At 35.4% G+C, this 12,109-nt stretch overlaps 1 protein-coding gene across 3 annotated transcripts in view; it reads right to left on the bottom strand.

The window, feature by feature from the left end:
• ptpn13 (protein tyrosine phosphatase non-receptor type 13) overlaps nucleotides 1–12,109 on the bottom strand; it is a 344,308-nt gene that overhangs the window by 136,281 nt on the left and 195,918 nt on the right. For all 3 annotated transcript variants that reach the window (XM_039750815.1, XM_039750816.1, XM_039750817.1), the window contains exons 8-11: nucleotides 9,173–9,268; nucleotides 7,024–7,120; nucleotides 5,671–5,890; nucleotides 4,648–4,722 (exon numbers count right to left, since the gene is read on the bottom strand). In XM_039750815.1, coding sequence (XP_039606749.1) covers nucleotides 4,648–4,722; nucleotides 5,671–5,890; nucleotides 7,024–7,120; nucleotides 9,173–9,268 — 488 coding nt within the window. The remainder of the gene's footprint in view (nucleotides 1–4,647; nucleotides 4,723–5,670; nucleotides 5,891–7,023; nucleotides 7,121–9,172; nucleotides 9,269–12,109) is intronic.

The raw sequence follows: 12,109 nt of genomic DNA, 5'->3' as shown, positions 1-12,109 counted from the left end.
ATTTACTTGCACATTTTGCTGTGTTCTCCTGTAACATTTAAAGTCTTTGGCTGGTCAGAATTAAGATATTAGTATATTATATATGCCTATTTTATTTATTTGAAATACAGTTGTATAATGTTCATCTTCAGACAAAAAATAAATAATGTCTAAACCAAAATCAACCTTATGATATCTTTACATCACACTTAGGAGTAAAAAGGAACATTTAAGCCTGATATAAATAGGGATTTGATTTATATTGTGATATATATCGATATTGACTGATATCATTGTGATTTTTTTCCATATCGCTTAGCTATAATACAATGGTATCTAGAAACATCTATCTTAAACAACTTGACTTATTACTCAATTTTGTAATAAATCTTTATTTTTTTATAGTGTCTCTATGGACAGATTTTTAAAACAGTCAATAATCAATACAATGGGAAAGGTGGCTTTTTGAAATCTAGAAATCAATGGAAAAGTTTTTAGGGAAACAGAAATTCTTAATAGTTGAGGACTCGTAAAAAAACTGATAAGGAGTGAAATGTCATTTTCTAAACAGCTTAATCCAACCTTTGGTCAAATGGGGGTGGGCTGGGGTTGTAACCTACCCCTTCTAGCATAGTGAAGTTGTTGTTTACTCTGGTCTGAGACTGTGAAAATAAATCTTCCTGATTATAACCTTATGGATCTTGGCATTCAATCCTGAAATGTTCAATAGGGCCACCTACTTGTCTGACAAAAAACTTCTCTGCTCATCAGTCCTCCCATAAATCTGTACTTTTCACAGTGACCTCTAGTACAAAGGTCTTTGCAAAGCAGCATTGCACAGACAAAGGACAAAGGCCAAAAGAATAAGGATCATTTCAAATTAACACAGATAATGCAAAGACAACTACAGACAGGATGTTGCTGAGCTCAACAGACTGTTCCTGATTTCCAGTGCTGAAACAAAGAAAACACTAAACAAGAGGAGGTAAAGGATGCAGTGAACAACTGGCTTGGAAATTGGGTTAGATATTCTGCAAAGAAGGCACACAAAGAAATTCCTTCTTTATGAACAATTTCTGCCAAAGAGATGATGATCCAAAATAGCTCATTTATTCTGAACAGTTGTTTGTGTGTCCTATTTTCAGCTTAGCTGTGCCAGGATTTGTATTCTTGCACTTTGAACAACCACCCCCAGAGATGATGACTTGTTCTTCCTACATATACACGGCAAGTGATAATATCTTAAATAAAGTATTAAATTAATAATAGAAAAACTATTCCACTAAATATCACATTTTATATATTACTGATGATATACTATAATGTCAGCAAACCACCTTTACTAACTAGGTATGAAGTTCTTTTCTTCAAATGGTGACAAACAAAACAGAATTGACTAGAAAAAAGGGTTCAGAAAACACAAAGTTAAGCAAAGCTCAGAAGAATAAGAGTGTACAAAATATTTCTCCTCTTTTACTTATTAGTTATTGTATTGCTTGTAAAACCTAACATGGTTGGTCAGGGATGGTCAGTTACAGCAATATTGATCTATCGTGGCTTATAAAAAGGAAGAAGAACCCTCAACAGCTGTCAGAGTGGATCTCAGTATACTAGACTGAGTAGGCTGTTCTCATCCTCTTAGATCTGAGTGCTGCATTTGACACCATTGATCACAACATTCTTAGAAATCGCCTTAGTCAATGGGTGGGCCTCTCTGGCACAGTCTTAAATTGGTTTGAATCCTACCTGACAGGGAGAAAAGTTTTTGTTAGTTGTAGGAATTACAACTCGAAGACACATGATATCCGATATGGTATTCCACAAGGCTCTATCCTGGGTCCACTGTTATTCTCAATCTACATGCTTCCGTTAGATCAGATTATCTCAGGGCACAACGTGAGCTACCACAGCTATGCTGATGACACACAGCTGTACTTATCAATAGCTCCTGATGACCCTGATTCTATTGATTCACTAACAGAATGTCTGACTAGTATCTCAGAATGGATGAATAGTAATTTTCTCAAGTTAAATAAAGAGAAAACTGAAATTTTAGTGATCAGCAATAATGGATACAATGAGGCTATTAGAAATAAACTGGATACATTAGGATTAAAAGTCAAGACGGAGGTAAAAAGCTTAGGGGTGATTGTTGACTGTAATCTGAATTTTAAATCACATATTAATCAGATCATTAGGACAGCATTTTTCACTTAAGAAACATAAGTAAAGTTAGACCGCTTATATCACTGAAAGATGCTGAGAAATTAGTTCACGCGTTTGTTTTCAGTCGACTAGATTACTGTAATGCACTCCTCTCTGGACTACCCAAAAAAGATATAAATCGTTTGCAACTAGTGCAGAATGCAGCTGCTAGAATCCTAACTAGGAAAAGAAAATCCGAACACATTTCTCCAGTTTTGATGTCACTACACTGGTTGCCTGTGTCATTCAGGATTGACTTTAAAATTCTGCTTATGGTTTATAAAGCCTTAAATAATCTCGCCCCATCTTATATATCGGAATGTCTGACACCTTATATTCCAAATCATAACCTCAGATCCTCAAATGAGTGTCTCCTTAGAATTCCAAGAACAAAACTTAAAAGAAGTGGTGAGGCGGCCTTCTGCTGTTATGCACCTAAAATCTGGAATAGCCTGCCAATAGGAATTCGCCAGGCTGATACAGTAGAGCAGTTTAAAACACTGCTGAAAACATATTACTTTAACATGGCCTGTTTATAACTTCATTTTAATCGTAATTTAACTTAATCCTGATACTCTATATGTTCAATCTCCTCAAAATAACTATTCATGGTGGCTCTAAAATCGGTACTGACCCCTACTCTCTTTTCTGTTTCTTTTTCCGGTGGCCTGCGCCACCACCACCTACTCAAAGCTTCATGATGCTCAAACAATGATGGACGGATTAAAAGGCAGAAGTCTACGTGACCATCATCATCATCAAGCCCTTCCGTGAAAATCCTAAATCCAAAGAGGACTGTTTCATTTATATTAGGTAGAATGCCCAGAGGGGACTGGGCGGTCTCATGGTCTGGAATCCCTACAGATTTTATTTTTTCTCCAGCCGTCTGGAGTTTTTTTGTTTTTTCTGTCCCCCCTGGCCATTGAACCTTGCTCTTATTCGATGTTAATGTTGATTTATTTTGTTTTATAATTGTGTCTTTCATTTTTCTATTCTTTAATATGTAAAGCACTTTGAGCTACTGTTTGTATGAAAATGTGCTATATAAATAAATGTTGTTGTTGTTGTTGTTGTAGGCAGAAACTGGCAGAAGATATATATAGGCAGAAGATATAAATAGGCTGGGTACATGTATGCCTTCAGTAGTACAAATGTAAGCCAAAGGTCCTGGAAAGATATCTGTACAACCATAAAAGCCAACAAAGAGTTGCTCATTGGGACATCTTGTTAAATTATATACACACTGTACATAAATGATGCCCATGAAAATCTGTTAATTTTCTGTCAATAGGGAGGGAACCTTGAACACAAAATTCAAGGTTGTATTGATTACCATTTGTGTATGCTTGGGTGACTATCTTATATTCATCACTGTTATTTCCTTTTTGATTTCTATTCCAACAAGCATTATAACACATATTTATATAAGGACATATTTGGGGCTAGACCATTTTGGCCTTTCTTGCCTGTGCCTGCCACTAAACTGCCATGGCATCTAACCCTCACTCTTCACCTTGCAGGTTGTAAGCCCACAAGACTGCTCCCTTTGGGAATGCTGTAAGGATGCCTACCCAGATGGCTCCCTCTCGAGCTGCTCTATGCACATTCCTCTGGGTCTCACCCTATGTCAGACCTAGAACACACAGGAGGGATTATATCTCTTGACTGGCTTAGAAACAACTGGGAATTCTCTAGGAGGAGCTGAAGTCTATAGCTGGGGACAAGGAACTCTGGTCTGTTCTTCTTGGCATGCTTCCACCACAAATCTCACTAGGAAAAGAGGTTTTAGAAAATGAGATAGGATGAGATCAGATAATTAGACTGACAAATCAGCATGTATGTGCTCTTTAAACAGTTTATCAAGGATATGAGGTCATTCCAAAAAAAAACTAAAAAAAAAAAAACCTGCGGGGAAGTCATACCAAAATAACTGTTGAATTAATACACTGGCGAAGAGAAGACCACAAAGAAGGGTAAACTATTCAGAAAAATGGTCATCACAAGTGGGGGTCACATTATCTTTTGAAAAGGACAGTTGATTTAGGAGCTGTTTTATAATTCTGGCTAAATGGTGAATAGCCAGGTTGAAGGATATACAGTAGCAGTCTCAGAGATTACCCTCCACTAGGCCATTGTGGTGGCTGATGAATTTCTGATACAATACAAGTGTGGAGTTTAAAGGCTACCCCTTACCAGCAGACCAATGAGTTTGTAGGCAGGGTATTAGCTTGTGATCAAGGAAAATTGGCAGGTGAAAAAGAAGTGAGCTGGTGTTGTACTTGAAGGGAGGGCAACTTTACCTAAAAGACTGGAAAAATTCTGTATATGACAGGCCCAGCAGGACAGCAGGTTTTTTGTTTTTTTTTTTGCTTTCCCTTCTCTTGTTTAAACTAAAATAAACACATACACATTTTGATAAGCTCTGCTTCTTGGAAATTACTGCAAGTTTAAAAAAAGTCTTACCAAAATTGAAGTTGGCACATCCAAAGTAACAGAAGGCTCACTGGTCATTTTTACAAACTCAGGACCAAAGAAATTCTAACAAAAAAGAATAAGTAGATCAATATTTATATAAAACAACCATCAAAATATTTGACTGTCTCAAGACAACACCAAAGGAGAAGACAAAAATGGATACAGTTGACAAGGAAAAAAAAAATGAACTCATCAAGATGATTATTGATAGATATTTAGTGTTTAAGGATTTATACATATACAGTGCCTATAAAAAGTATTTGTCCCTTGGAGGTTTTCAAATTTTACTCTTATATAATATGGAATCAAAGTGGATTTACGGTAATTTGCCTTTTTTGACATAGATCAAGAGAAAATGATTCTAATGTCAAAGTTAAAACAGATCTCTGCAAAGTGATCTAAATTAACTACAAATATAAAACACAAAATAATTGATTACATATGTACTCCCCCCTTTAATATGACACAACTAAATCATCACCTGAGAAGTGGTTTTTAGAAGTTACATAATTAGTTATGAAAGAGTATGGCATAGCTGTAAATCTGCCTAGAGCAGGGCATCTACAAAAGATAAGTGATCATACAAAAAGACTAATAAGGGAGGTCACCTAGAGATCTAAGATTAGTTTAAAGCAGTTGCAAGCTACAGTTGCTGATGCAGGACACATAATCTAAGATGGTCAGACAGACAGAAACACAGAGACATTATTTTTTAAATAGATCCCTATTTACAATAATTTTACAACAGACAGATAAATAGAATAATGTGTAAAATACAAACACATCAAAATAATCATGCAATTATATTTAAGGCAGAAGGCCAAAGAATAGATGCCAAGCACCCCACACTCCGTCTGTGCTGTGCTAAATGAATACTTCAAGAAAAAAATAAGGTTTTCTTTGTTAAATGTTTAAATGTAAACAAGAACAAAAAAACAATAAGAAAATATCTGTTATATCTGTATTTTAATGAAAAGAACACACTTTTATAGTCAGTGCTGCCATTTTTACCTTGAGTTTACGCTGGGTCAGAGTTGTTTCAAGCACTACTTCACGCAGTGGGTCTCTCGAGATGTCCAGCATGCTAACCCTGGGGCCGTCTACTTGATGTAGGCTTAGTCTTGACTGCCTGTGTGCAATTTGAGCTTGCATCTTCTGCATTTCTTCCTCTTGACGTTTTAGCATCATCTCCTGACTAACCAGGCTTTCCTCAGGTGGGAGATCATATTGCCTTTAAAAATTAAGAGAGGAAAGTGAAAATTCATAAAGCAAGTACAATGCAACTGATATGTGGTATTTCTGGACTTCATTATTTATTCATTTGTTCATTTTTAACCTCATATACTCAGATATTACATTGTTTTATGTAGATATGCCTGATTTAAAGAAGATGATTCATTCACTTCAAAATTGTTTAACATCTTATTGACAACACTTTAGGTCTGTGCTGAGTTGACTATAAAGTTGTAGTTTTTCTGTGTTCCAAAACAGAAAAAAATAATCAGCTTATTTAATATACTAATGTACCAATTACTGAAAGGAGAAGCACAAATAAACCAAAAATCCACAGCTAGTGTGTCTCACTCTGAAATGTCTACAATAAGCATCAAGTGCACTCCTGAAACAATGATTTGCAATATTTCTTTAATCCAGCAGAGGGAGGAAGCAAGCTTTCAGAAAACATTGAAAAACATTGGCAGGTTTCCTGCTTTTAGTCTGTCTTTGGGTGTTCTGTTTGCAAGGCTGCTCAGTGCCGATTTCTCAACAGATTTCACATATCAGTGCTTTAACATTGCAGTGCTGTCACTCTAGTTTTCATACACTGAGGTGTCAATGTATGGGGACTCCTTTTAAGGCTCCAAAATTCACCCAGTATTTTCTGATTCACTTAATCCAATTTTGGCTCAGAGTATGTAAACTATCGCAGAAGTATGCATTGTAAGGCAGGAACCAACAATGGATGGGGTGCCAGTTCACCATGGGGCAACTACAGCCAAAAAGAGCAAATTTAGACAGACATGTTCTTTGGGATGTGGGGTAAATATTGAAGTACATGGAGAAAAAACAAAGCAGATACTGAAAGAAGGTTCAGACCACACAGACAAAGTGACAAGGTTAAGACCTGAGCACAATCTTACAGCTGTCATGTCATGCACGGTTACTGTTATATATTACAGAATCAATGTAATGACATACAACTTTTCTGTACACCGTTCATGACTGAAAAACAAATCTGTGTTTGCATGCAAAGACCTACATAGAAAAAATCTATAGCTTTAATGTTTGAATTGTAGGAAAGGCCAAAATAAGAAAAGTAGCTGTATTAAAAGGTAACTGTAGAAAAACAATGAGATGTCCATATACCTGTGTCGATGAGAAACATGACTGTTGATGGAGATGACATCATTATCTGCAAGTGCAACCTGGGAACCATACTTTCTGATTTCTTCTGATCGTCTTACTGTACGAAAATTTAAAATGAGAAGACAGATTCAAGCTTGTCTCCATAAAAGGCACATACACTAGCACACAGGCCAAAAAAAACACAGGATAGAACAGAAAGGATGATGAAACTGCTCTGGAATGTTCTGGGATGGTTGTAAGAAACCAGACTTGAAAAGGATAAATGAGATTTGAAGCTGATTCAGAAAAACATTTAACAAATTTCACTGCCTACCTCATAATTCCCAGTCCAGCTTGATGCTCTGTTTAAAGAGTAGTTACAGAGTACTGAATGAACTAGAAAAACAGGGTACTACTTATAATTTCTAATAAACTGTGAAGAGGCTGTTATTAGGATAAAAGTCACAAAAATGACTAATTTCCAAGTGCTGCTAAAAGTAAAATAATAAGGGTCATATTGTGAGTTTTTATCTCAGTGTATGCAGCCCCTTGAACTACTTCTTGAGAAAACACTTATGGAGCACTGTGTTGGGTATTAGCTGCTGTAGATAGCTGCTGCAGGATACAACAAAAGGATAACTATAAAAATATAAAGATGGAGAAGGATAAAGCATAAACCTAAGGATGAGCTATGTAGTACTTATCATTTTCTTCATATGCATTTATTTTCCAAACCTACCTATTCTAATGCAGGGGATCACCATCAATCTGAGCAGCAAATTGTTACTGATGACCTTTTTCACAAGTGTTCTCGTTTTATGAAACAAAGATGGTCAATTCTTTATTTGTCACATATACAGTTATACAAGTACAACATGTAGTTGTAATTACTAGTTCATGATAAAGATGGTTGTATATATCTTTATTATATTTTATTCCCAGGTCACAGTGAGCTACAATTTAATCTAGTAGCATTTGATGCTAGAAAGAAACTCATTTGTGATGGGGTGACAGTTCAACACATGGCAAACACATACATTCACTCATACTGGGACAATTCAAAGTAAGTAGTCAAGCTCTTTTGCACATTTTTGGGATGCAGTTTGAAGCAAAAGTACACAGAGAAAAGCCTTGCGAACACAGGGCACACAAAATCAAATTAAGATGATCAGCCTCACAGTCACATCTTCTGAATGTGGAAGGAAAACTAGAATACCAGGAGAAAAGCCCATACAATTTTTTTGTTGCACTGTAGCTGTCACTATATTTTATACTTCTGTAAATACATACACAGAAGTGTTTAATAATGTGTAATAAAGTGTCTGCTTAATATAATGCACTTTTCACTAGCAACATATTGGTTAGTAAATGAGAGGATGGATGGATATTTCTGGGCATGGAGCAGATGTGCATTAGGAACAGAAAGCATACTGGGTTTTTCACACACAACAGTACCCAAAAATAAGCAACAAATAGCAGTCTTGAAATCAGGAACAGACCAAATGAAAAGGAGGTTGGCAGAGCTTGGGGAGAATACCAAAAAGACTAAAGTGAGATAATTAAAAATGGAAAAAACAACTGTGGTACTGACAGAGGCATTTTTAAAACAGACAAGTTGGTGTATTGTACATTGATATAAACAGAATATGACAGCCGATAACTCAACTGAGTCAAAAAGAATTGGTTCTCTTTACGCAAGAATATATTTAAATAGCAGAGATTATACAGTGCAAACTAAATCTATGAAAAAACTAGATTTCTGACCCAATAATACAATTATTCACACACACATAATATCACTGAACATGAAAAACGTGATAATAAACACAATGTCCTTAAGAACAACACTAGTGAATCAGTAAAAGAAAAGCAGCTGTTTTCAGGTTAAGGGGGAAAGGTGAATTTTTAACGTTCAGGAAATTAACTTCAACTTTTAAAATGTTACAAATTCCATGTTTCCCATCAGATCATCAATAATAATGCAGTTATGCACAAAGCTGTAGTTTTCATTCAGGGAGAAAAATCACTTCTGTTGAGCTTGCATTAATACTCTTAGAACCAACTTAGCTAAGTCTAATTAATCACTGTTCCCCATGGACTCACCTCTCTCATCTTATCTATCAGCAAAATAAAGGCACATAATTGGTACACTGCCAAGCGAGAGTGTTACCTTGTCTGTAATCAGGATCAGAAGAAACAACAGATGGACTTTCGCTGGATGTGCTGTATGCATCGCTGTGATACCTCCGGTGAGCTTTCAAGGGATCTGAAAAGCAAATGAAAAAATAATAATAAATAAATGAACATTAAGAAGAACATTGGATTCTCAGGTACAAATTTCAAAGTTATGGTCAATTTTTGGGTAAATAAAAAAAATCTGAAACTCAGAACATTTTTACATTACCATACTGATAGAATACTTAACTTTGTGTTATACAAGCCAGCTTGCATATTTTAATAGAGCCCCTTAATCATATGGCCACACTTTGTGGAGTTTCAAGGATTAAAATCAGTTTAAAAAATAGGAATGCACAGGAGGATTATTCCAGCATGGGTTATATTAAAATAGGAGAAAACAATATAAGAGTTAGGGTTTGTGCTTTTGAGCCAACCCTCAACTCAAAAATTACATACTCCATACAGTATAAAGCAATGGGCCTCAATGCTGCCCCCTATCAGACAGGGAAACATCTACAAAACAACCTGTCACCTCCTCAGCATTTAAACTATTTCAGTGAAACTCTAATTACATTCAGGACACTCTGTGCCATTCCTATTAATACTATACATTTTATCAGGCAAGGCCATGCATAGCCCTCCTCTTGTTCTGCACTGTGTTATTATGATTGTAAGGACTAATCAGGTCCTCCTAAACAACAAATAAAAAGTCGCATATAAAATCTGGAAAAAAAAAAGTTGTAAAGAGAAACATTTTGTTCTGCTGGCAAATACAAAGGCTGAAATTAAGTGAAAGAAAACCAGGGATTTATATAATATTCTATACACACCTCCTCTGACAGCTCATAGAAATCCAGTTTAGTGGCAACTGTTGCTGTCTATCTAGACACAGAAACTTGTCCTGCTTTCTTGTTCTCTTGACACTATCAAATATCTTGCTTTTAGCTACATAGAGAATTTATTTAGTTCTGAATTTGTAGCATTGAACTTTCAATTAACATGTGTTGGCCAAACCAGATTAAGAAAATGGGCAGATGTGAGGTCAGAACAGTTGAACAATCATGAGAAGGACTGGCTATTCAGCACAACAAGTGCACCAATTCTATTCACTTAATTTTTCCAAAATAATATTTATTCAAGTTTTGAACATTCCAAAAAGTACTACTCACTACCCCACTACTTGGGAATTACATTCCATGTGTCTTTGGTTCTCTGTGTGAAGAAAAACTTTGGAACATCTGTTCCACATCTGAACTTGACCAGTTTCCATCTATGTGCCCATATTCATGTTAAAGCGTCTCAAGCATGGGAAAGATTCTATATAAATAAAATGTATTATTATTATTTATTACAGAAGAATTTATTTTAAAGTGTTTTGAACACTTCAATCATGTCACCTCTTAACATCTGTGAGCATAAACTAGAAATGCTTGGATGCTTCCCTCATGGTTCATAAATTGGTGTCCTGAAATCAGCAATGTCACTTTTTTAGGATTTTCTGCTGCGCCACTATGTCTTTTTAGTAAAATGAAGACCGAAACTGTATACAATACTCCAGGGGAGGCTCATTGGTGTGTTATAAAGCTTAAGCATCTACTCCCTTAACTTGTACCCCACATATCAAACTAGAAAAATAAACATCCTATGAGCTTTATTGATTGCTTCTGTACAATGTCTTGATGCCAACACTGCCAAGTCCACTAAAACTCACTCCTTCCCATAAGGGTTACTTTTGAATTTTAGACCTCTCATTGTGTATGTTTTTTCTATTTACATTTATTTACATTCAATTTATATTCCCACAAATCTACCAGAACATTTAGGTTGTCCAAGTCCCTGTGTAATGATTCAACTGATTTTAAAATATCTGTCATCCCACCTACTTTTTTATCATCTTCAAATTTAACCAGCCTATTATTTATATTCTTATTAAAATCATTTACATATGTTGAAAGTGGGGGGTGGACCCTAATTCCAAAAAATAATATTTGCTTTATTATTGAATTGACCTCAGGAATAGCAAAATACAAAGGTATTAGTGCAAATGTGTGCACAAGTGAGATTGCCTGGTGCCTAATGCATAGCTGAATTCAGCCTCCTGCCCAAAACATATCAGACCATTGCAACCATGAACTGGATGAAGCACTTCTGAGAATGTTGCATTATGTTGCTTTCTGATGGTTATCATTACTAAATGGACCACTGTAGTCAATACAAAGTGTAGCTGTATTACAAAGTATTTTTTCACATATTCTGTTTGTTATGAAGTGCCACATGAGGAGATCAAAAAACCTGGCAATACAAATAAGACTATTAATTATTTACAATACTAATGGAATTTTAAAAAACAAAACAGTAAACAAAATTGAAGTACAACAACTACAAACAAAAGATTCAAAATGTCAAAAAAGAAAAATGAACTGAAGTGAAGCACAAAACAAAGTACAAAATTATTTCAAATGAAGTATAACAAATAAAAAAAATCCAAAACTCAAAAAAGAAATTAAAACATTAATAATATGAGTAAGAAAGCCCAAATCCAAAATTCTAACTGAAAGGTCAAAATAAAAAAAAAAAAATGTTGAAATCCATAATGAATATGGTCAGAGGCCTTAAACCCCACAAAATTACTAGAGAAATCGAGAGCAGATTTACACTGAACATGGTTAATACCACTGCACTAAGGCAGTGACTGTAGGAGTCTTAAACCGTCCCCAGGTCCAACAGGGGAAGTAATTTAATCACCTGAGGCATGTTCCTTTATTAAGGGACTTATCCTTCCACAATCAAGTACAGTCATCCTTCAAAATACAATTCGAATCTGGAAATGAGTTGGAAAGAAAAAATATCTGATATCAAAAACTTCTTTCTATCTTTTTAACACTAGAATTACCAGAGTTTACAAGAAAACTCGTAAATCCAGCCCACC

Source organism: Polypterus senegalus, chromosome 4, assembly GCF_016835505.1.
Source record: "Polypterus senegalus isolate Bchr_013 chromosome 4, ASM1683550v1, whole genome shotgun sequence".
In the NCBI taxonomy this organism is placed as follows: Eukaryota; Metazoa; Chordata; class Cladistia; order Polypteriformes; family Polypteridae; genus Polypterus; species Polypterus senegalus.
Note: the sequence above shows the minus strand (reverse complement) of the source record. Positions and strands in the feature narration are given on the sequence as shown.